The 27,102-nt window shown below is 38.2% G+C and overlaps 3 protein-coding genes across 12 annotated transcripts in view; 2 read left to right on the top strand and 1 right to left on the bottom strand.

Annotated features, from left to right (window-relative positions):
- ptges3b (prostaglandin E synthase 3b (cytosolic)) overlaps positions 1-6,065 on the top strand; it is a 14,647-nt gene extending 8,582 nt beyond the window's left edge. The window contains exons 6-8 of one of the 3 annotated variants that reach the window (XR_012398289.1): positions 1-467; positions 1,144-1,546; positions 4,743-6,065. The exon at positions 1-467 is cut by the window's left edge and continues 736 nt beyond it. Coding sequence is in view for 2 of the 3 variants with exons in the window: in XM_073938250.1 (XP_073794351.1) it covers positions 1,522-1,546; positions 4,743-4,762 (45 nt within the window). In the remaining variant the exon portion in view is untranslated. 3 annotated transcript variants of the gene reach the window in all.
- The window catches only part of rbm38 (RNA binding motif protein 38), a 199,313-nt gene that overhangs the window by 47,218 nt on the left and 124,993 nt on the right, over positions 1-27,102 (bottom strand). The window lies entirely within an intron of this gene.
- baz2a (bromodomain adjacent to zinc finger domain, 2A) overlaps positions 13,571-27,102 on the top strand; it is a 52,829-nt gene continuing 39,297 nt past the window's right edge. For 2 of the 8 annotated variants that reach the window (XM_073938337.1, XM_073938335.1), the window contains exons 1-6: positions 13,619-13,684; positions 19,188-19,317; positions 21,294-22,100; positions 23,994-25,622; positions 26,376-26,465; positions 26,684-27,040. In XM_073938337.1, coding sequence (XP_073794438.1) covers positions 19,188-19,317; positions 21,294-22,100; positions 23,994-25,622; positions 26,376-26,465; positions 26,684-27,040 — 3,013 coding nt within the window. In that variant the 5' untranslated portion in view covers positions 13,619-13,684. 8 annotated transcript variants of the gene reach the window in all.

Raw genomic sequence — 27,102 nt, 5'->3', positions numbered from 1 at the left:
GTAATATTTCCTAAAGATGATCATGTCGCAGTTTAGCTAAATTAATTCACGCCTCCTCCTGAAGTGACGAGCGATGCATTAAAACACTGTTTTCCAGCCGCGGCCGCGCTTCATTCTCGAAATGTATAGTTTGACCAAAGCAGGGATACAATCAGTCAGCACAGTCATCCCTTCATAGTAAAAAGCGACATTTTGGCTCTGCTGGTTTTGTTTACCTGCGGGAGTTCACTGGCATTTTCCAGCACGTGAATTCTGACCAATCAATAAGCAGTTTAGGAAATATGTTCAACAACATCTGGCCAATGAGAGATGTGGATTTTGTCAGATGACAGCATTTTGGTTCGTTTCAACTGGTTCAGACCAAAGCCAGCAGTGTGGTGAAAACGACCCAAAGACGGCAGAAGATGCAACAATGTGTCATTTATTGCCCTCGGTCCAGACCAAATGAAGCTCACTACACCCTTAGGGTGCTTTTACACCTACACTTTTGTTTCGGAACGTATCTCGTTTGCCCAGTTAGCGCGGTTCGATTGGCATATCTGAACAGGGCAATCGCGCTCTGTTCCGTGCCAAAGTAATCACTCCGAGATCGCTTGAATGAGGTGGTCTCGGCTCGATTGAAAGGAACCCTGGAGCGGTTCGATTGTAGTGAGAAAGCGATCCGATCCGAGCGCGGTTGTATCACTGTGTTTTATGGATATGTAATAGGCATATACGGCTATATGAAGAGAGAATTATGAGTAGGGCGGGAAGTTTCGCGAGTCTCCGGATGCCCGCAAACGAGTGAAGATCTCCCGGTAATCTCGCGTCTCCCTCCAGGTCCTCAAATAGGCATCGTCGCGCACCCTTCTCACCCCTCCCCACTGCGTCTCTCCTCAGACACGTCGCTCGGGCGCACCCTGTCAATCACCACCAAACCACCACCTCTCCTGACAGTTTAGCGGGACGCTGCAAAATAAACCCTGACACTCTGACCAATGTAAGGAGAGTTTACTCGCACGTGACTTGATTTAGCTCTTTTGGTCCGATTAGAAACTTTGCAGTGTGAAAGCGAACCGCTCCAAGAGCAAAGAGCAACAATGTAACAATTGTAACATGTAACAATTGTAATCTCTGTTTCGGAACAACTGAATCGATTCACAGGTGTGAAAGCACCCTTAGTCTCAATTAGGTTGGGTCACATCCAGTCAGATGCATTTTTGAGGGGAGTGGAGCACACAAGGAGATCTGAACATGCCTTTATCAGGTGGTTTTTAACTCAACAGTGTTTAAATGGACTGTGTTGACACTCTTACTGACACTTAATTCACAACAATAGGATAAAAAAACATTGCAGATATTAATTGATCTTCTTTAAAGCACACAGAGTAATTATTTAATCTATCGCATAAATGTAAAAAAAGTGTAGATAGAGCTATATATGGACTGTAGTGACCCAGTCATGACTAAAAGCATGTAATGTTGTCTTGCTGTTTTCTGAATGACTTACGGTTGATTTTGTTTCCATTAATTTTCTTTCAGGAATCAGCTGATAGTGATGATGAAAGTAAGTTCTTTGTCTTTTCTAGCTTTTACTTTCAGCGGCATCACTGTTTTACTTTTCAACCCTCCCACATTATTGACATAAATAACTATTTTGTGAAAGACTGTATGATCAGCATATTCACGATTCTAAAACGACATCAAAGTTAGTAAAACCTTGACTTTTCAAAATGCGGTAAACCCTAAAAAGGGTCTAGCACATATACTACATTTTTGATCACATTCACTAGCAGATATTCAGGAAACCAGCACTTTTGCCTTTGATATTACTTTATTAGCTTTGTCTTAAAGAAACACCATTCATTTCTGTTTTGTAGGGTCATTCTAACAGGCTTCACCACACTGTCAATCTGCTTGTTAAGTGGTGACGTGTTTGTGACGTATGTATTACTGTTTCCGGGTCCAAGCCGCCATTCATTTGAGTGGAGAAATCATTCGTTTATGATCACTTTTTATTCCTATCACACATGAAAGTTAATTTTACATAAAGTCATAGTGTACACGACAATCTCTGGGCTTGCTGCATAATAAATACCTAAATTTTAACAATTTATAAAACAATGAATCACTTTCTGGCCATCAGATGTTAGGCATGGACATATATATTGCGATCGTGACTTTCGAAAGTATTAAAGAGAAACTTTCGAGAAAAATAGAATTCGCTTTGTAAACGTTTATTATTACCATTTCATGAATTTCCCCATTCAGTTGAATAGAGCGCTTGGACCCGGAAGCCGCTCTGCGTGACGTCACACTTAACAAGCGGATACGTTTATACTCAAGTGTTTTGTTGTTTTGCTAGTAAGATATTTGATAATGCCATATCACGCTTCCTTAACCAGTTAAGCTCTGGGGCTATTTGTGGTAATTCCACCTGAATTTGGCCTTCCGATTTAGAAAGCTTCCCATGCCCACATGCAGAGGTGTAAATACAAAAGTTTGGTATCATTTGAAAGGAAACCCTTTGAAATTTCAGAAAGTACAGTTGAAATTGAAAACAATTGTTGTATATTGTCTGTGTTATAATAAACACACACAAAAAAGTGCTTTTTTTATTTTATTTTTTTATAAACTGAAGTTTGGAAATGTACAACTCAGCCCTTGAGAGCTCCAGCACCCTGGAAACAATTTTATTTCTTTCCAGCAGTCAGCAAAGACAGGAAAAAAAAAGTTTTTTCTTTATAATAGTCTATGTAGGAGTTAATCTATTCCAACTGCCTTTTTTTTTATTTCCGCCTACCTATTTTTGAAGTCTCCCCATACCCTCATACAGTACAATAAATGCAATATCTCAATGTCATTTTACAGAAAACCCTTTGAAATTACGAAAAAAACTGCTGAAAGTGATAAATATTAATATATATGTTGTCTGTCCTATGATGAACCCCCTCGACACAAACCGCTTTGAGTTTTTTTGTTCTAAAGCCTGATTAAGAAAGTGGCCCTGTATGCTCCATCAAACTGCAGATTGTTTTGATTGTTACCAGCATTTGTCAGGAGACACTAGAAAAAAAAAGAATTTAGTTTTTATCTCGTAGTATGCAATAATTATGTTAGTTCAACCGAAGGGTGGGAAATCACAATTTTTTTGCGTCTGATCTGTGACTTTTATGCACTGTTTTTTGGACACCTCTCTTACCGTTTGTCATGTAACATCTCAGTCACTGATTGGCTGATGAATGCTCGCGATACTTAAGCGTAAAGCCGAGAATCTCACCTTTCCAATGATACATAATCCATCTGGATAGGTCAAAGCTATCATATTTTCCGGAATTTTGAAATATCATGACCCACACTGGTTAAAACAACAATAAAAATATTATCATAGACCAGAATTATTGCACACCCCTATCCACTATTTCACTTTTCTGAACACGAAAGGTAAACATCAAAGTGATTTAGAATACTGTTAAAAAAGAAACAGCAGTACTACTGAAAGTGTGAGAACTCTTCATTTACTGCAAGCACCTCAGTATATTATAGACCATTTTGAGGGATGTAGACAAACACAATGGTCCCAACGTATTTCCTGTTTTACACGTTTAATTTCTACAGCTTCCGAGAAACCAAAAAGAACCACATATTGATTAATAACGTTATGATAGCTGTTTTTGGTCCCACTTTATATTAAGTGTCCCTACTTACTGTGTTTATAATGTATTTGAGAACACTTGTGGTGCTTTTGAGTTGGGATAGAGGTTGGGTTATGGACAGGTTTGGTGGCATGGGTAGGTTTAAGGGAGGGTTAAGGTGTAAGTCAGGGGTCTCAAACTCGCGGCCCGCAGGCCATTCGCGGCCTCTGCAATATTTTGTGGCCCGCGCCGACCGCTGTACACTGACAGAATCAGCGGAGCGGGGAGAGAGAGCGCTCCCCGCTCCGCTGATTCTATCCATACACAGCGGTCACTGGCATTCCCCGCCCGCCATGTAAACAAAGGGGCGGGGATGCTGGTGACGTCACCACGCACCCCGCTCCTTTGTTAGACCCTGTGACGGGCGGGAAGTGTTAGGAGGGAACTCGCGCCGGCCAGAACCAAGGTAAACTGTTCCCGCCCCTGCCTGCCACTTAGCTACCTATCTGCAGCCTGCCACCTACCTAGCTACAGCCTGCATCTTATATATATTATAGGTAGATACAGACTGGTACAGACTGATGTGACTGGAGTGGGGTGGGGGTGTTTTATTTATACATATATACGCCTTTTTTTTAGGTGAGGGAATGGAAGTTTTGAGTGAGTTCCCCCACTTTTTTCTGTGTGAGAAGTTATTCTCCACCTTGAACTTCAATAAGTCAAAGTACAGGTCTAGACTTAATGATGATCATCTTCAAGACATACTGAGGGTCTCTGGTGTAAGGGATGGTCAACAGTGTATTTACAAATGTAATTACCGAAGTTAATTAAAGATGTAATTACATACATGTATTTAATCAAGCATAAGTACACAGCAAATACATGTATTTACACAGTAAGTACATTGTAACAAACTATTAATTTCTATGTAAGTACATATTAGTTAAGGCCACTTAATATAAAGTGGGACCCTGTTTTTAACAGTAAGTTTTAATTGAATTGTTACAGTTCTGAAATCGTTTGATAACAAGCAGGAAATGTTTACGGGCCAATGACATCACCACATTGAACTGGTATATAGCATAGGGTTTATGTCTAAAATATTGTTTTGCTCCTGTTCTTCTTCAGAAATGCCAGATCTGGAATAAGCAACTGGCAAGCTGTGGACAGACAGAGGAGGAAGGGATGAAATACTAAGAAGAGAGGAAGCCGTCACCTGAATATGGTACATGATCTGAAAGAGGGCAAAAGCTGAATTGATTGAGATCCGTGGATTGTCAAGCGTCACCTCTGTCCGCTCAGTGACTGCGCTCCAGACGATCGACATAACCCTCTGTTGGGAGTTAATATGCATATTGTTGTACAGAGCTTCATTGTCCCTCTCCTTATGAGCAGTCTTGGCTTTTTTTGTTTTGTTTTGTTTTAATATGTTCTAAAACATGATGTATACTTTGGAAAAAACTGCACTGTATTCGTATTTTTTCAACTGAAAAAGCAATAGATGTGACGACGTTTCTTTTTTATCGTAAGGTATTGAAATTAAAAACAAAACCAACTTCACGGAGGTGGAGAGAGTTTGTGTCCTGTGAAATCGCTGTAGTTTACAACCTCGTGAATTAAGTGTTTGGATTCTGGAAACCCCAAGTATGAGTTTTTAGACAAAAAAAAAATCACTCCTCGTCTCAATGTTAGCCCTCGAGTCTCTTTAAAGGGTTAGTTCACGCTAAAATGACAATTCTGTAATTTAATCTTACTCATATGGTTTTAAACTGCTGAAAATATTGAATATCGGTAGAAAGCAGGCATGGATATCGAGCGTTTTACAGAATATCTTGTTTTGTGTTCAATAGAATAAAGAAAATCACGTTTGGAACTATATGAGTGGAGTAAATGAGGACATTTACATTTTTGGGTGAACTATTCCTTTAAAAGTGGGACTAGATTTCTGTTGGTGATTGAAATTTTCAGTAGACTCCAATCAAAGTGATGTCTAGTCCCGTGTGTCTCATCCACGTTCCTGGAGGACCACCGACACTACATGTTTTGGATGTCTTTTATGTCACTCTTATTACAGGTCTTTCAGTCTTTGCTAATAAGATGATGATCTGAATCAGGTGTGTTTGGTTAAGACCACCTCCAGGATCATGGTTGACAAACACTGCTCTAGTCAATATTGGCACTGTATTTGGCACTGGACGCTGTCTTTCATTTTATGACTGCAGTGTTGATGTCTTTAAATGTAAAAGATGAGATAATAGAATGATATAGTATGTTTTCAAACAAGTCTAAAGCAAAAACAAAAAGACCAAATAAGTTTGCACTATCAACATTTTCTTTTTTAGACAGGAATACGTTGTGTGCACATTGTTGATGGACTATCAATGTTTTCAAAAGCAAAAAGATTAAAGCTTTCAACTTTGTCTACATATTTCTAATAAACTGCCCATTGCTTACCTTTTCATGTTCTTTGTAAAATAGTTAAGAGATATACAAAATTGAAAACCATGAGAGTGAGAAAAGTGAGAGTGGTTGAGGCTACACGAAAGATCGGGGCATGGCAGATACTGAAAAGTTTCTGATTGGTCAACAGACTTCAGATGTGATTAGACTCACCTGGCCTCAAGTAAAATTCAGTGGCATAACTTTTATTGGACAATGATATAAAACAGCAAGAGCCAAACGATGTTTTTACTTGTCGAAGCCATATTTTCACAGTCTACCCAAGTATCACCATATTGTAGTTTTTTTAAGTAGTTTACGCTACGTAAGATCACGGAGGAGGCGCTATAATTGTAGGTTCATCAAGTGCACGCGCTTGGCTTGTGACGACACGGGGGTACATCACACCTAGCATCCTATTGTACCGTGATAAATAAGTAGATATGTGCCCACCTATTTAAAACAATCTATTCTGGATTGTAGTTGTCATTTATATATTTCGTATGTCGAATGAATCTACACCTATCGTTAGCGGACCATCACTTCCTACAGCCGCATTCTGGCTGAGCATCCATTCCTCTCCAGTGACTCCAGACTCAGGCGGAGCTCGCGTGTCCTAAAGCCCGACGGGTTTCGGGCGGGTAAACTCTACACTGCTAGTGAGACAAAAGATGCAGCACTTACCACCGCGTTGAAGGAACTTACTCCTAAAAATTTCGCATCAAAATCTTGCTTTTCGTATTTAAAAAAGTAACTAAATGTGTTAGCTAGTTACTTTTGAGTGCTGTTTGGGATGTTTTCATCCACTCTGAGGTGATTTTCATTCTTAATTTGTCCACAACCTTCTCTGTGTTTCAGCAAATATGTTTTTTTTGTTTGTTTGTTTTTTGGTGACATCTCATTTGACACATATTTTAGGAAAATACTTTGAACATTTAAAAAAATTCAATTCACACTGTTTTATTTAAAGCACTTTATTGTAAAATTAATAATGAAATTCTAAACACTTTACATTTGTTTAATATGTTTGTCAGTTGGCCAAGCTCAAAATAAGTCTAACATTTAATGTAAAAATCAAAATATAAGTTTAAAAATGGCAGCTGTAGTCAAGTGGTACTCACTGCAGAGCCACTTAGGCAGAGCTGAGCTCCAGCAAGGGGGAGCTAGAGCTCCAGCTCCTCCTTCCTTGCACTTCTTCAAGTGACGTCACTAGGGGGTTGGGGTTAGAGGTGGGGTGGGCGTACGCATTAAAACAGCTTATTAACCTTATTCTAAAATGTGGAAGTGCGCCTGTATTCGCGGTTGTTTTAGAACTTCCGATTCAGTCGCCTATGGGAGAAAGGACTAGGAATAATAAACGGCAGAAAACGGTCAAACTACTTGCTCTACAAACAAATGTTTGCATGACTATACAGACCAAGTAGAAGAATATAATAAGAAAATATCAGTTTGCAACATCAAACAGCAAAAGCAGTTTTTAATGTCTAAAAATAAATAGAAGTGAATGAGACCGGATTCTCTAGCCAAAAACATTTAAATGGCTGCACTCACTCGTTGGCGAAGAATAAGGTGGATAGGAGGAGGAGTTGGAGCTCAAGTTCCCCCTCATTGGAGCCCAAGTGGCTCTGCAGCGAGCAGCGTCTCGCTGTAGTTGCTGGAATTTGGGCATTCGGCTGCATATGCCAGTAATTGGTGATCAGTCTGCTGTGATCGTGTATTAAAAATAATTTAACATAAAATGTGAATACTAATGACATACTAACAAAATAATCGTACTAGAAACATACTAATGACATACTAACATAATCATACTACAAACATACTAACGACATACTAACATAATAATCATAGTGCAAATATACTAACATAAAAATCATAGTAGAAACATACTAACGACATATTAACATAATGATCACACTACAAACATACTAACGACATGCATAATAATCATACTACAAACATACTAACGACATACCAGCATAATAATCATACTACAAACATACTAACGACATACTAACATAATAAACATGCTACAAACATACTAACGGCATACTAACATAATAAACATACTACAAACATACTAACATAATCATAGTAGAAACATACTAACGGCATACTAACATAATAATCATACTACAAACATACTAACGACATACCAACATAATAATCATACAAGAAACATACTAACGACATACTAACATAATAATCATACTACAAACATACTAACGACATACATAATAAACATACTACAAACATACTAACATAATAATCATAGTAGAAACATACTAACATAATGATCCCACTACAAACATACTAACGACATACCAAAATAAAAATCATACTACAAACATACTAACGACATACCAACATAATAATCATACTAGAAACATACTAACGACATACCAACATAATAATCATACAAGAAACATACTAACGACATACTAACATAATAATCATACTACAAACATACTAACGACATACATAATAAACATACTACAAACATACTAACATAATAATCATAGTAGAAACATACTAACAACATACTAACATAATGATCCCACTACAAACATACTAACGACATACCAAAATAAAAATCATACTACAAACATACTAACGACATACTAACATAATAAACATACTACAAACATACTAACATAATCATAGTAGAAACATACTAACGGCATACTAACATAATAATCACACTACAAACATACACACGACATACCAACATAATAATCATACTACAAACATACTAACGACATACTAACATAATAATCATACTACAAACATACTAACGACATACCAAAATAAAAATCATACTACAAACATACTAACGACATACCAACATAATAATCATACTAGAAACATACTAACGACATACCAACATAATAATCATACAAGAAACATACTAACGACATACTAACATAATAATCATACTACAAACATACTAACGACATACATAATAAACATACTACAAACATACTAACATAATAATCATAGTAGAAACATACTAACAACATACTAACATAATGATCCCACTACAAACATACTAACGACATACCAAAATAAAAATCATACTATAAACATACTAACGACATACTAACATAATAAACATACTACAAACATACTAACATAATCATAGTAGAAACATACTAACGGCATACTAACATAATAATCACACTACAAACATACACACGACATACCAACATAATAATCATACTACAAACATACTAACGACATACCAACATAATAATCATACAAGAAACATACTAACGACATACTAACATAATAATCATACTACAAACATACTAACGACATACATAATAAACATACTACAAGCATACTAACATAATAATCATAGTAGAAACATACTAACGACATACTAACATAATGATCCCACTACAAACATACTAACGACATACCAAAATAAAAATCATACTACAAACATACTAACGACATACCAACATAATAATCATACTAGAAACATACTAACGACATACCAACATAATAATCATACTACAAACATACTAACGACATACCAACATAATAATCATACAAGAAACATACTAACGACATACTAACATAATAATCATACTACAAACATACTAACGACATACATAATAAACATACTACAAACATACTAATATAATAATCATAGTAGAAACATACAAACGACATACTAACATAATGATCACACTACAAACATACTAACGGCATACCAAAATAATAATCATACTACAAACATACTAACGACATACCAACATAATAATCATACTACAAACATACTAACGACTACTAACATAATAATCATACTACAAACATACTAATGACATACATAATTAACATACTATAAACATACTAACATAATATTCATAGTAGTAACATACTAACGACATACTGACATAATAATCATACTAGAAACATACTAACGACATACTAACATAATAATCATACTACAAACATACTAACGATATACATAATAATCATACTACAAACATACTAACGACATACTGACATAATAATCATACTAGAAACATACTAACGACATACTAACATAATAATCATACTACAAACATACTAACGACATACATAATAATCATACTACAAATATACTAACATAAAAATCATAGTAGAAACATACTAACGACATACCAACATAATAATCATACTACAAACATACTAACGACATACATAATAATCATACTACAAATATACTAACATAATAAACATAGTAGAAACATACTAACGACATACTAACATGATAATCATATTACACACATACTAACATAATAATCATAGTAGCAACATACTAACGACATACATAATGATCACACTACAAACATACTAACGACATACTAAGATAATAATTATACTACAAACATATTAACGACATACAAACATAATAATCATACTAGAAACATACTAACGACATACCACCATAATAATCATACTACAAACATACTAACATAATAATTATACTACAAACATACTAATGACATACTAAGATAATAATTGTACTAGAAACATTCTAACGACATACCAACATAATAATCATGCTACAAACATACTAACATAATATTCATAGTAGAAACATACTAATGATTTACTAACATAATATACTACAAACATACTAAGGACATACTATATAATAATCGTTCTAGAAACAAACTAATGACATTTTAACATAATAATCGTACTAGAAGCATACTTTCTAAACATTCTAGCATCATGCCAATTCATATTAAATAAATGCAAACAACATGCTAGTTTATACTATAAACACTCAGCAACCACTCAGAACACCTAAGCAACCGCCTAGCATGCCTTAACAACCAGTCAAAACACCCTAGCAACCACTCAGAACACCCTAGCAACCACAAGGCAACATCTTATCAAACACTTAGAACACCCTAGTATCACCTTAGCAACCACTCAGAAAACCTTATCAACTGCCTAGCAAGAAACGGCCGATCCATACAAGAAACATGCTAACATATATGTAGTTATGTCTCTATGCCAACTGTTTTCTCAACTGCTTTCCCAAGCCACCATAACGTCCTATTCACACACGGCTTCTGCATCAACGCTTGGCTGAAGGCATGTCTAAAGTTGGGGCTGAAGCGATCTTCATAGCAGCGTGAGCCAATGAAATTCAGTCAGCAATAGGCCACAGTCTAGCTAGTGTATTTGCATACAGCGATCTGATTGGCTGAGGCTTCCATCGGCGCTTGAAAACTTGAGCTAGTCCCAACTTCTGCAGCGAGCAACGCCTCTGAAGCGGAGCTTGAAATGATTATTTCAAAGTGAATGGGAAGCGTTGACGCTGACGCCCCATGTGAATGTGGCGTAAAGTTTGTCTATGAACTTTACTTTTCTGTTAATATGCTAATATTTTATGTTGATGTTTATTCAATTCAATTCATTCATTCATTTTCTTGTCGGCTTAGTCCCTTTATTAATCCAGGGTCGACACAGTGGAATGAACCGCCAACTTTTTACGCAGCGGATACCCTTCCAACTGCAACCCATCTCTGGAAAACATCCACACACACACACTATCTACAATTTAGCCCACCCAATTCACCTGTACCGCATGTCTTTGGACTGTGGGGGAAATCGAAGCACCCGGAGGAAACCCACGCGAACGCAAATAGAACATGCAAACTCCTCACTGAAACTGAGCGAGGTTCAAACCAGCGACCTTCTTGCTGTGAGGCGACAGCACTACCTACTGCGCCACTGTGTCCCCCCTCAATTAAATTCAATTCATCTTTATTTGTATAGCGCAGGGCTCAACAATAAGGACTGCCCAATGGCCCAGGGCCAGCATGAGAGATGCTCGGGACAGTAGACAGAATTATTACTGGCCCGATCAGGGCAGTGCTGCCTTGTCGCTAAATTTTAATAGACGGCAACATAACCACAACATCAAATTATGACGCTAAATGAAAACGTCAGCTTCTAATGTTGTGGAAACATTTACATGGGTACAACACGATGAAAAAAAATAAAGTAATGCTTTACTTAGTTTGCCGTCACTTTTAAGTCGGCCACCTTTTGTTTTGCAATAAAATACCTGCACATGTTCCACACTCTATATTTTACTGCTAAATATTTTAACATTTTTCAAATATTTAAATTCTAGATTCACAGACAATATTTTGTGACACATTATTTAAAAAATGTGGCTGAAAAAAAGCAATTAAATTGTTTTGTTTTTTTGGTGGGGCCCGTGAAAATGTTGGCAGGGCAAGTAAAAATCTGAGCCACTAGCCCAGTCGGCCCTGTAGGAAAAATCCTTAGCGTTGAACCCTGTAACGCTTTTACAATGTAGACTTTGTCAAAGCAGCTTCACATACAAGATCATAATAAATTAAAACAGTGTAGTTCAGTTTTCAGTGTTTAAGTTCAGTTTAGTTTAGCTCTGTTCAGTGTGGTTTAATAATCACTCCTGAGAGTCCAAACACTGAAGATCAAATTCATCGATGCGCAGCTCTACAAATCCCGAACCATGCAAGCCAGTGGCGACAGCAGCGAGGAAAAAACTTCACCAATTGGCGAAAGTGAAGAATTAAAAAACCTTGAGAGAAACCAGGCTCAATTGGGCACGACCATTTCTCCACTGGCCAAACGTATTGTGCAGAGCTGCAGTCTAGGCGCTGGAGGCTGGAGAATGCTGGACCTCAGTGAAGACTCATCTGACCCTGGAGCGTCACAGGAATCAGTATCATGCTCTCCACTCCTCCATGACCACCCCAGCAGCTGCTCAGGATACGGCCTGGTCCAAGATTATGGAAACCTTGGGATTGCCTTGTCGCTGGTCTTGGATTGAATCAGTGGCGCTGCATAGTCTGAGGGCCCTGGGATGTGTATCCCAAGGTGGAAATACAGAATAAAGAGAATGATTAGCGTAGCTGCTGTTCAAAGTGTATATAAACTAAATATAGAAACCTGAGTGGACACATTCATGCATCATACAGCTATGTATAGAGTGTATGCTTTACTAAAAAAAAGATTTTTAATCTAGTTTTGAACTGCAAGAGTGTGTCTGAGCCTCTGACATTATCAGGAAGGCTATTCCAGAGTTTAGGAGCCATAAATGAGAAGGCTCGACCTCCTTTACTCGACTTTGCTATTCTAGATACTACCAGAAGGCCTGAGTTTTGAGATCTTAAAGAGCGAGTTGGAGTTAATGTAAATTAATAATACAAAACGTGCACCTAATCTGGCACAAATTAGTGCCGAAATGTCCCTAAAATGCAGTGTTTAAACCTCAAAATTTAACACAAAATGAGGAGAATAACAGCAAAAACAATACATTTTTGAGCAAAAGTATCCCCTTCTTCTGTTTCTCAGTAAAATCCAACACAGCTTCTCAAACTTTTTTCCCAGAGGTGTATTGTAGTGTTTTCAGTGAGTGTGTGCGAGTGTGTGTGTGTCAGAGGTCAACGTCTCCTGTCATCTGCGCGATCGGCTCTTTTCATATGGCCGGCGCTGGGACCCGGGGGCGCGAGCGTGCGCGTCGTCTGGCCGTCATTCACTTCCTCTTTCGGCTCGCTCTCTTTCTCTCCTCTGTGATCATGGCTGCGCTCAAACATTACCAGCCATGTTTGCAAATCTGAAACCCAAAGGTTAGCGATTTACCCGTTTATTATTTACTTCGCTTACACCCTCTTCATCAACATTGGTCCTTTGCCGGGGGGCCACATCCTCTGTGTCCTGTGCGATCGACAGATATCAAGGTTGGGCAGTTTTATTATCATTATTCGGGGAAACTTTTGAGAGTGTGCTGTGTGGGTGATGCTGCCTCATTTTCTCTTAGCGTATATCAGGAAAATAACGCCAATTTATCAACCAAAGATGACCTTCTGAGACGAGGCGATCAAACGTCTTGTTTTGTTATCGCGTATCATAAAGCGAGCTTGAAAAACTTAAGCTAACGTTTAGCCGTGATGACTTGCAGATCACAAAGCCTCCAATATTTATATAATCAGCCCGTTTTATCTGTACGTTAAACGTCTTTAATTATTTAAATAACGCACTAACCCGTGCTTATGAAAATAGGAGATGCTGTTTTCATTTACACCGGCGAACACACGCCGTTGCGTTTATTTCGAGGACGATTTCATTCATACTCCGGAATATCGAATTAACATAAATGTTAATCGCGAATATTGTTTCAAAGCTCATAAACCGTCGCGAGGAATCGTTGTGATGCGGGATTGCAGGCCTCATTTTGTCATGGCATCACCACCGCTGTAAAACAAGCACTTTAATCAAACTTCCTATCAAAATATCATTTTATAAACACACACTTATGACTAGTTTCTCATTCTGAACATCACTTTTTAAAAGTGTCCCCATTACCTGTATTTCAGCTCGTGTGTTTTAATGCGCGATTGTGGCTTTATTTTTCTAGCAGCCGTCTTTTTTGTTTTCGTTTTAGTGTGTTTGGACGCATCTTATTTCTTTTTTCCTCATCATTTATGTATTAATATTATAATACAGCACTAACATTATATTAAAAACAACATCTGAAGCGAGATATGAGCTGGTTTACCTGCAAGTTGAGGAGTTTTAGTTTCATATAAGTTTAATAAAATGTGTGTGTATAAATATTTTTGTGTGTGCGTGTGTTGTGTGTGAGAGATGAGATCCAGAAGCAGCGCATGGTCATGTGCAGAGGTTAGCCTCCTTGCTAACCGATTCCCACATCTCCCTCATTTATTTATTCAAATTTCATAACACGTTGTCTAATTAAATATCACTCTTTATTTCTAATTTGTTTATTTTTAGCTACGTACGTCGGCTCTTCAGCCATTTCCGAACGAAATCTTGCCGTTTGGAGTTAAATGTTTACTGTTAGCAATGCGGCTAATGATAGACGCGCATATAAAAACAATTAGTGCTGGATTTGATCTAAATGCGCGAATCTACATAGTCATTTAGATATGCTTTCTTAAGAATGCCTGGAGTGGTTTATTTATGCACTAAGAGTGTAATTGTTGAGTTTAAAGCTGGTTTTCAGCATGAGATCTGTGTATGTGATGTGTGTTATTTAACGCGATTGCTCGGGCATCTCATCGGCTTTATCTGCGACATTTTATGTTGAGATGTGAAGAGCAATATTTGTGATGTCCGCCACAGCAGTGCTTACTGGCTGTGTCTCAAAATCGTGCACACCGGCTACCTGCACAGCGTTTCGGTGGTCATTGATGTTCGGTATGTGGCCGAAGATGCCGAAAAGCAATTAAGAGCGTTATAAACGCGCATACAATGCTGAAAATGCCATATATTTAGGCAGAACAGCAGAGGTTGAAACGCAGCCACTGTTTAGTGCTGCGTCGCTCTGCCTTCATTAATACTCGGATGAGAGTTTTTGTCTGGAGAATTTTGGTACTGGAAGGGTCTGCCTGTTGTTGTTAACTATTGAATCAGAATTGATTCAAGAAATATGAGTTTGGGTATTTTGAATAATATACGTAATTATTTTTATGACTTTAATGATTTTTAAATGTCTGTGGATGCCATTTGCATCACAAAAATAAATAATTTTATGTACTTTTTTATTGGAATATGTTTCCAAATTTTAATTTTGCATTTAAGTTACCCTTGGGGAATCTAAAATGTAGGTATCTTTAATTCAGTAAAGCATGATTTTTGTGACTTTCCAAATGGAAGTCAATGGCTGTGTACACTTTGAGTAAAAAAAAGCAACAAACATTTAATCAATGCAAAATTAAAGCGAGAGTTCACCCACGGAATAAGATATTTTTAAGAAAGCTTAAAAACTGTAAACTTTGACCTTAATTGTTTATTTTTTTATTAAAGGTTACAGGTCGTGTGTTTTTTAAAATATCTTCAGCAGATTTTATTTTCAGCAGAAAAATGAAATGAAAAATACAAAAATGCTGAATAATATATCTTCAAAAATGAATCACTTAAATATTATTTACCTTTATTAGCACAATTAATTTATTTTAGAGCCGTTGGAAGTGCTCATGAATGCATTCACAGCAATTTGAAGCATACATTAATAATATACATAAGCCAACATTGCATCATTCGGCTAAGCACTATTTGATGAACAATATGTCATAAGGGTCCTCTCTAGGCATGGGCCGGAATAAGATTCTGACAGTATGATAACCTTGGATAAAAATATCACTGTATTGTGATTACTGCTCTAAAATATATTCCTTTTAAATGTCTGGATAAAAACAAACTTTTTTTCTTCTTTGAACACAGTATAATTTATTTTAAGAAACATTTAAAATATTTTGGAACAGTAAATGTGTCAGGCTAAATTAATTATTGACTTCTGCTGTCTTCATTTGTTTCAAAAACAGATTTTTATTTTATTTTTTTCAATTTAAAAGAGATAAACAAAAATGTAAATAAAGAAATTGTACACATACCTTAGGAACCATATAGCAGAGCATTTTGACAATTTTAAAACCTTGACTTTTCCAGACCGCGGAATACCTTGAAAACAGTTATCGTCCCATGCCTAGTTCTCTCTGTCCATTGTAAACAAACAACATCAGCTCACGTGAGTTTGCACACGCACACACCCACACCAAACACAGAGGGGGACTCAAAGTGTCAAATGAAAAACTGTAATAAGGGAAAAGAGGTAAAATTCTCTTCCACAAAACCTAATCTTTGTTGCCATCAAAGGTAAATTACCTGTATAAAAGTCCTCCAATACCCTTTTTCCCATTAGTGGGAAAAAAAAATCCTGCCATAAAAAAACACTTCATTTTTCATACCAGACTATAAGTTACTTTCTATCATGGAAGTCAAGCTGCAGGCTTTTAGCCAGAAATAGCATAATGGACAAAGCTAATGCTGAGGCCGTTTTTTAAAATGAATTTCAGTGGAGGAGGAAGCTTGTTTAAGCTGGATACATTTTGTGGGAAAATAGCATAATTTTAAAAATCAACAGCACATCAACATGTTTGTTATACTTGTTATTTGATATAGTTTTAAAGTTTACATAAAAAATTTCTATCTAAAAATCTATTTTGTCTGCAAAGTCCCTGACAATTGTGCAACAGGTAGAAAGTGGCAGTTCTTATTCGTTTTTAAAGTAACAACAAACTGTGGCTTACTTTCACACTACTCTGTTATATTTAGCAAACAAGATTGAAATGTAATTTTGAAAGACCACACCAGTTTGAAACCAGTAGTTGAGCTGCAGACTCAAATCTAGACCATCATCTCTTATTCTAGTAATCCTGAAGACCTTGATTCCTGTGCTTCAGGTGTTTAATTGGAGTTGGAGCTAAGCTCTGCACTTTAGGATCAGGAATGGACACCACTGGTCTAGATGTACCACTTTCTGCTGTTACAGTCATGTAACTTAGTGTCAGTTGCTTAACTGCCCTTAGCAAATCCTCAACCATGGCCCTGTGGGATAGCAAAAGGTCCATCAGATGCATGCTTCAGAACTGAACCACTGCGGTGCTTTTGTTCATTATTCAGTTAATATTTTATTAAATTATTCATACACAAAATGTGAGCTGGACTTTTAATTTAATTTCTATACTGTATTGCTTTGTAGTAAAGTTATTAAATAGTATTTAAAGTTCACGTGAACTGGAAGTTGCTGAGGTCCACAAAAATACCTCTCTTGCTTTCTTTGCCATCGGGTTTATTGTTCAACCGGCGTTTGTTGACTAACAATTCTGTGGCGTAGTGTGGACGGAGATATGTTCAGAAACGCTAGGTGAAACGCTAGTGTGGACGCTGTTCGTTTTGGTTCTAAAACGCTGTTTTAAAACTAAAGCGCACTAGTGTAAACAGTGCCTGAGACTATCAGTATGTTGATGTACATCCATCTAGGGTGCTTTCACACCTAGACTTTTGTTACAGAACCTGTCTCATTTGCCCAGTTAGCACGGTTCATTTGGCATATGTGAGTCCAGCAATCGCGCTCTGATTCACGCCAACACAATCGATCCGAGATCGCTTGAATGAGGTGGTCTCGGCTCGATTGAAATGAACTCTGGAGCGGATCGTTTGTAGTGGAAAGGGGTACGATCCGAGCCTGGTTATATCAAAGTGTATTATGGATATGTTAGAGGCATACGGCTATATGTAGAGAGAATTATGAGTAGGGCGGGAGGTCATTCCAGACATCAGAAGTCTCCCGGAAGTTTCGGGAGTCTCCCGCAAATGCACATACACTTCTGGTTGCCCGCAAACGAGTGATAATCTTGCGGAAATCGCGCGTCTTCATTCTGGTCCTCAAATTCGTTGCGCACCCTTCTCACGCCTCCCCACCGCATCCCACCTCGCTCTTCGGACACGTTGCACGCACATTGTCAAACACCACCTAACCACCACCTCCCCTGACAGCTGAGCGGAACTCAAAATAAACCCTGATACTCTGACCAATGTGAGGAGAGTTTACTCACACGTGACTTGTTTCAGCTCTTTTGGTTTGTTTAGAAACTTTGCCGTGTGAAAGCGAACCGCACCAAGAACAAAGAGCAACAATGTAACAATTGTAATCCCTGTTTCAAAACAACTGAATCTATTCACAGGTGTGAAAGCACCCTAAAATGCAATATTGAGTAGGGGCGGGGCTTTTTTTGTGTGCATCATTCCCTCATAGTAAACTAACAGTAAGAGGGTTGTGGTTAGAAATATTGTTGCTGAAGCCAGCAAACAGACATCATCAGACGGACCGCCAATCTTATTGCCGAAGCAAATTGTCAGATTGCCAAAATCTGATAAACAAATTAACAAAAAGTTAATTTTGTGGATTAGCTTGCATGGATTTTCAGCTAACAATAACAATAGAAGTTACCAAAATAACCGTAGTAAATTTGGATTTCAAATGCTTTTTAATGAACATTTTAAACAAGCTGACTGAAGCTACGCGTGGAGCGTTGTACACTTAATGCATTCAACTATTTCAAGTGCATAAACTGAATGCCTGATTGGATAGTGCTGCATCACATTGCTGGTTCTCATTTAAAGTGTTTATTTCTGCTTTCTACATATACATTAATAAATGACAAGTGTTTATATATTTAAAAAAAAGTGGTTTGCTTAAACTATCTTTTAAATCTCTTTTCTCTCACAAGTCTGAGATCTGGTGTTTCTCTCTTTTCTTCCCGCCAGATGGAAGCAAATAACCATTTTAACTATGGGCCTCACTCTTCTGTGTCCGCTAACTCAGGACTGAAGCATTCCTCAGGAGATTCTCTCTATACTAACGGGTCCTCCATGAGCTTCCCCCAGCAAGGGAAAAGTGAGTTTCTGCTATCTGTGGATTATAAATGGAATGCATACATTAGGGCTGGGCTATATATGTAAAAAATGTCATATTATAATACAAGTCATCTCGTATCCCGAAAATGATTTATCATGATATAGTCAGTAATCGATAATAATGACCAAAAATAAAGGGCTATTTTATTTTATTATTTTCATTTTTAAATATGTACTTTTATTTATCACCTTATTTAGAACTTCAGGCGCAAATGTTTAACTAAAAATGTGTAAATAATAAATTAATATTAGGGTTCAACGATAAGGACATTTTCTACTGGCCCAACTTGACCAGCGTTTCAGATTTTTACTTGCCCTGCAAAAATTTTGACTAGCCCCAACAAAATAAATAAATAAATTTTGTTATTTCTTAACCAGATATTTTAAATATTGTGTCAAAAACAATGTCTGTGAATTTAGAATTTAAATATTTTAAAATTGTTAAAATATTTAGCAGTAAAATACAGCAGTATGGAAAATGTGCTGGTATTTTATTGCAAAGCAAAAAGTGGCTGAATTAAAAGTGACAGAAAACTATGTAAAACATTAATTACTTCATTTTTATCGTTGTGTTCTGCCCATGTAAATATCTTTTTCCACAACGTTAGAAACAGACTTTTTTTTTTAACCTCATAATTTTAAGTTGCTGTCTCTTCTGTTCTGGTTTTTACCAGGTTGTGGAAAAAAGTAACATGCTCACAACCAATCAGATAAAAGGAACCAAAAAGCAATATGGTGTTTACGACTTCACAGAAAAGGTAGCATTCAAAGACTTAAAAGCACAAATTGTTTCTCCATTCTAAGACTCTGTTTACGCACAACTGACAAATAGTCACAGGCAAATTAAAATTTGATGACAAGGCAGCACTTGCCTGATCGGACCAGTTACGATTCTCTCTACTGTCCTGAACATCTCTCACGCTGGCCATCGGGCAGTCCTTATTGTTGATCCCTGAATATTAATAAAATATAAAACTTTTTTCATAAGCTAATTATAGGGCCAACATAAAAAAAATCGCAAATAAAATGCAAACATTGTACTTTCAAGATTGCATCTGACTCACAACACTGTTAAGATTTCCCTCTGCATATTACAATGGTGTGTAATATTGCAGTCATTTAAATGATGAACTGATTACCATAAATTATATTTTTTGCAACACTATGAAATGAACAGTAGTGCATAATGTGAAATGATAGACGTTTTATTTTTTTCTGTACAATATATATTGCACAGCCTTATGCTGTGTTTACACCAGACGTGGCAAGCGCGGATAAATCATGCTATTCGCATTTCATTCCTTCATTTGCGCATCAAATTCACTTAAAAGCAGACGCAGATTTGCATAATGGGCAGTACTTCTGTCTGCCCGGTGATTGTAGCTTCGTTGCTAAACGGCTAATATGGTTGTGTTTATATGCTTTATGAAGGTTGAAAAACAGCATTGATTCGTTTGGAGCCGTGTCTGAGTGCACTGTATCTTTTCAGAGGTGCACCCAGCTGTGTGATTTCATCAACTCTTCTAGAAACTATACCTGGATGACAAAAGCTTCCAGTGGTGCTTCTGACTGAGGCGAGCCCAGTTTGATGAACTGTTGTCCGGTATTGGCTGGAGGATTTTCTCCCGGGACACCGACAACAGGTGCTACGTTATAATGACTCCCCCACAAGAGCAAGCTGCTGAAGTTCAGATTTTCGAACTCGACAATTTGCGTGAAACACACAATATGCACGTTAATCGCACAAAACGTTCAACTCGCGCCGCCTCATTCGTGTGTATCGCGCCGCATGATGTCTATTTGCGTCTTTGAATTGACTTAACATGTAAATCACTTGCGCTTGACACTTCCACGTCTGGTATGAACACAGCATTAGCAAACATAAGTCAACACCTGTCATAGTAGATTAATAATGTTGTCTGTTTTTTTTTTCCTCTGATGCCCCTCATGACACAGACCTGAATGGCGAAATGAATGTGAATGGCATCACTACTGCAGGTGGGAGCAGCCAGCCTGGCACCCTCCCTCCCTCTTCTTCTTATCCTCATATGAGCAACCATCACCTCCCAGGCAGCATTGGATTTGACTATCTGTGGGGCCAGTCACAGTTCAGCCCAGCGATGGGGCCTGTACCTCCCCACGGGTTGCACCAGAAACCAGGCTCACAACCACAGCAGCCTCAGCAGCAGCAGCACCACTTCCAGGGGCATGGACCCTACCAAGTCAACGGCAGCATGGGACCCTCTCGGCAGCCCCTGGGCTCTGGGTTGCAGTATTGGGGAAGGGGTAATCCTGGGCCGCAGCAGCAGGGGGGCTCCTCGATGTCCATGGGATTTAACTCTCATAGCATATATGGGTCATATCCCAACCAGGCTCATCAGAGCATCCCAGTGTCCCAGCATCACCAGCAGACTCCAGCCTTGCAGAACCAGTCTGCAGCATCACATCATCTCCAACACCCCTCGCATCTCCACCCACCTCAACACCAGCAGCAGCAACAACAACAACAACAGCAGCAGCAGCATTATACTATAATGCCTAATGGAATGCCCTTTTACCAGCATGCACCACACCAGTCCCAACCGCAGACCCAGACCCAGTCTCAAGCCCAGGCTCAAGTGGTACAGTCTGTCGGGCAGAGCTTTACGCCTCCACAAGGAAGCCCTCAGCACCATCATGTGGGCAGTGGAGGAGGCAGAAGCAGTCCACACCATGTGTCCATCCCAATGAGTTCCCCTTCTCCTAAGAGCAGAGAGATGCAAGGTAGGCCACTGTCACATATCAGCATTATTAGCTTAGAATTTCAACACCATTGAAAAGCTGGGATTAAAGTCAAAAACCTGACTTCAATGAGCCGAACTAAACGTCCACCCTTACATTTTTTCCAAAACATTAAGTTGGAGATCATTTGATCTAGCTAATCTGACTTAAGTTGAAATAATCTACATAACTGCTCGTGCACGCTACTATCGTGAAACCTTGAAGGTCGAACATAGATGCATCGATTATGTTGTGTGCTCTGAAATGAGATAAAGCTATGTTAACAGCGAGTTTGAGTTCAAACATATAATAATTTAAACATAATAATCAAAAACTATGGCTTGCCACAAAGTAAGAGAGAAGGCTGACAGGAAATTGCAAATAGTCTCAATAGGCTACATGTGTAGCAATATATTTTAAAATATAGGTTATTATTTAGGCCTATTAACATTAAGTTAAATATGTCACAATACATTGAAATTTTGCTGAGAGAGAATACGCGCTTACTGCCAATTGTTTGCGTGCGACCTAAGTTCAACCTAAATTCAATTCCTGGCTCGAGGTCTTTTGCCAGTCCTGTTCCTTTCTTATTGCTCCCAATGCTTTCCTGTCCTCACTCTCCACTCTTCTCGATTAAAGGTGAATAACTAAGCAACATACCTACTATGTAGATATCAGATAACAATTTACCATTTTCAACGCACTCTCTATGGCACATTTAATTGTCTTAATTAAACTATTAGGAGTCCTGGCTTAGTCTAAGCGCTGTATATTAAACCAGCCCCAAGTGTTTTAAGTATAAAGGAATTTTAAATGCAAAATTAAGTTATGTAATGTATGATTCTTAATGTCCTAAATGTTAACATTATGTTTGTTAATAGTTTAATGTTATTTCTACATTTTCATGTTTACTATTTGGGCTGTAGAGCATCTAAAATCGATTCATTTTTAAATTAATTGAATCAATGGCCATTTATTTATTTTATAAGGCTTTCAAAATAAAGCTTTACTCAAGGTCTCTACATGGTCATCCATAAGTGACATACTGGTTAGCATGGTTGGATTTTACTTATTTTCAGAATTGAGATGGCTTTGGGGGATATATTGTTAGATATTCTGAAATGTAGGTAGAATAGTTAAAAATGGCAGCACATATTGTTGCAGTCAATCTTATTTCCTGCATTGGGTGGTGCTATCCACTTCCTGAATAGCTTTTAATATCACTAGGTCTGTTACTATTTTTTTGTTCTCTGACAAAAATATCATTTGTACAGTCATACTTGGTTTTTACCAATGGTATTCAAGCTGGCTCCATTTAGGAAGTAAACCATACAGATAAATACAAAACAAGTGATGTCTTGGCCTAGTTCTCTTTTCTGCCCACGTTTTGTCCTGCTCATCTGCATTAGCATATGCAACCTAGAAAAAAAATAAAACAGACAATAATACTGTGCTTTTCATTTAAGATAAAGACGAATTACCTTTGGCTTTGCTTAACCTACAAATAGTGAGATCAGCAGCAGAGGTTCTGTAGTTTCACAATGATCATGCACATGCTGACTTTAAAACTACTTATTCGTTTACTTTCTCACTGTGTAACAATTTCCTCATAGGTCATTTCATGGGCAAAACAGTGAGTGTAGCGGTGTGAATTCTGTGCAGATGCTTCTGCACAACCGTTTACTTGTACAATTAAAATTGTAGTTGCACTAGCAGCATAGTGCACTACTTTCCAGGCCACATCTCTGACCTAAAAATCCACTTTTAGTTATGTCATATCACATTAAAGTGAATGTAGATTGTTGCTGCCTGTATTTAGCAATGTTGTTGTTGTTGTTGTTGTTGTTTTTTTTGTACTTGTCTTACTATTAACTTATGTGTATTTTCTTTTGTCAGTTCACATGAATGAGTCCTTTAAAGAAACCGATAAAGGCTTCAATGGAGTTGAGAGAAGCTCTGTACCCCAGCGTCTACCCAGAACTGAAGGTTTTCCTGTAAAGGCCCCTGGTTCCTCTACTGACTTTAACCAGGGTGTGCAGCATCCATCTATGGATCTGGAAGAACCTGCACAACCACATCAGGACATGAGAGCTGCTCTAAAGGAGCAAAGTTCCTCCCCCATTGCTGGACCTCCTCAACAGCTGACTAGTTCTCCTCGTAAAACATCGACCCTCCCTCATCAAGCTGCATCTGGGCAAGATTCACATTCTTCATCAACAGCTTTGGGTGTCTGTGCACACTTATCCGTAACTCCTCCTTCTCCACCACCTCTGATGGTCCAAGTCCAAAAACCAGTCTTCTCAACACCTTTATCAGCTGATGACACTCCTTCAGGAATTGGTACAACTTCAACTTCGTCTTCGAAAATCTCCAGATCTCCACCTGCTGTTTTACAAAGCCAGTCTACGGTGATTTCTTCTAAGACCTTGACGCATCCTCCAACGGTGCCTCCTCAGACGGTTCCTCTAGCTGATGCTCAGGGGTCGAAAAGTCCACAGGTCTCTGCAACACCTCTATCTTTAGCTGCGTCTCCATCTGTTGTCTCTACTCCTCCTGCGCTGGCATCACTGAAAGGACCCCAGGAGGCATCACCTCTAACAGGCCAGAGTCCTAAACATCCTGCTGCTTCCTCAACTCCAACATCTGTTGCTGATAAACTCTCTCTCCCAGCCTTTTCTGCACTTCCAGTGGTTGTGTCTGGTTCTCGTCAAGGTGCCCCCTTAGCTTCTACTGCTCCTTCTCCTGCTGTTAGCTTTTCTTCTCAGGCATCCTCTACACCGCTCATTCTTTCTCCTGTTCCAAATGTGTCTCATTCCATCGTTGGCTTTGCAGCTCAACCACCTGACTTGGTGGCAATTGTAGGTTCACATGGTGAGGTGCATCACAACTTTGGGGAGTCACACTCTAGTCAGAAAACCTCAGGTAAACCTGAGGCCTGTGGTTCCCAGAGTATAGATGGAGTTAAAACTGGCACATCCAAAATGGAGTCCAAGGACGCTCAACCTGAGATGCATATGGTGCAAACTCATGGCAGGAGCCTTGAACCAGCTTTCATTGTTCCAAAGGAACCAGTGAAAGAAACTTTGATAATTGTCAGAAAGGACTCTAATAGTATCAAAGATCTGGTTACCCAGAGGAAAGGAGGAAACGACACTTTAAATGACACCTTTGGCACTGATTCGTCACTGGTCTACCCGTCCTTGGCAGAGTCAACCTACCTTGAAAGCTCAAAAGCTGAGGAAGGGAGTTCAATGATGGACACTTTCGATAATTCATACGGTCTTTCCCAGACTGAAGACCAGTCAAAGTTTACAGAAGGATTCATGATTGATGACTCCAGAGACTTGCAGGACACTTCTTACGAAGAAGAAAACTTGAACAGCTCCATGACCTCTGCCAGTTCAACTGAAGGGACGTCCCTCAAAGATAGCATGTCTCTTCTCGAAGACTCTTTTAACAACACTTCACAAAACAGCTCCTCCATGCTTTCTACATCTATTAATGCCTCTACACACTCGATGAAAGGTGAGCCTCCGAATGCACCAATGAAGAACCGATAACATTTTAGCCAGCTAAAAACACTTGGACACTTAAGAGTTGTAGGTAAATAGTGACAGCAATGAGCGCTGTATTTTACCCAAAGTTGGATGTTCTTAATCTCTTAGTGGCCAGAAAAAAATGCAGACTCTGCAGTGCTCAGCGTAAAATAGACACTCAGCGCTTCGCCACACTGCTGGTGTTTTTTAATAATGCACCTCACCCATTGAAAATTATTGAAAAAAGTATGTTAGCCTTGAGGGACAAACACTTTGGTGGGCATACAGCCTTACATTCTCACAGGCTTTTGCGTCAAATTCTATAAGATGATTATAGTTTACATGTTTTGGCTGAAATCAAACAACACTAAAACAGAACATTTAATAGCTACAAGTGAGTATGTCATTCAACATCATTAGTATGAAGTATGTTCTTTTAAAGCAGGCTGAAGAGTATGATGTTGCTAAATTAGTGTTGATTAATTTTATTTTAGTATTGATTAAAAAGGAACAATAGATGAGTAATTGAGAAGAAAACATGTTTGAAATCAGTTGTAAAGTTGCATTTTCCATTATTGACTGATTAATGTAATCAGAATGTTGGCCAAGAACCTGTATGGTCCCCCAGTATAATGTGCGTCTCTGTTAATTAATATGAATGCTATGATGTGCTTGATGCATTACTTGAATTTTAACTTTAAAACAGATCCTTTGATGTATAAACACAAAATCTTCCCTATAGGTGATCAGATTCTTGTTGAAGAGAATGGACAAGAGTTCTCTGCAATGACCGTTAAAGCTCTGCAGGTGGTTGTAAGTGGCTCTGTTGAAGGTACGACCACACACATACCTGAAACTCTTATTGTCATGCCAACTAAAAAGCCACGGAAGCCTAGAACCCCAAAGACACCACAAGCTACTGCTGAAAGTAAATGCGACTTTCTGTTTATATTAGCATGCTTATGTAGTTAATAAATAATACAGTTTTATTTAATAGGAGTCATTTTTAATTGTTAGATGTTAAACACTTTCTGACTCTACTATTTGCAGTTGGCACTCCGGATTCCAAGACCAAAAAGCGGAAGTTAACAGCTGATGGCACCAAACCAGAGAAAGTTAGGAGGAGAAAGAAAGCCGAGGATAATTCATTGACTACAGTTAAGAAGAGGAAAGTCTCTAAAGAAGCAATGGGCCTCCCAAGTGATACCTCAACACCTTCAAGTTTTCCTCCTCTCCTCGATCCAAAGGTCCTTATCCATGACTCCAATCTGATCAATAATGAGAGCCTGATAACCCAACCCAAAAGAATCTGGAAACGCAAGATGAAAGAAGGCGTGAATGAGGCAAAATCTCCCAAGCAAGGCCAAGCTGAAGATGATGATGGAGACGATAAAAGCTCCACAGCAGGTATCTACATGTTAGGGGTTTTAAATTATAATTTTTTTAGCGGTGGTAAACCTATTTTTTGT

Source organism: Danio rerio, chromosome 23, assembly GCF_049306965.1.
Source record: "Danio rerio strain Tuebingen ecotype United States chromosome 23, GRCz12tu, whole genome shotgun sequence".
NCBI classification, from domain to species: domain Eukaryota; kingdom Metazoa; phylum Chordata; class Actinopteri; order Cypriniformes; family Danionidae; genus Danio; species Danio rerio.
This window is presented reverse-complemented; position numbering and strand designations above follow the sequence as displayed.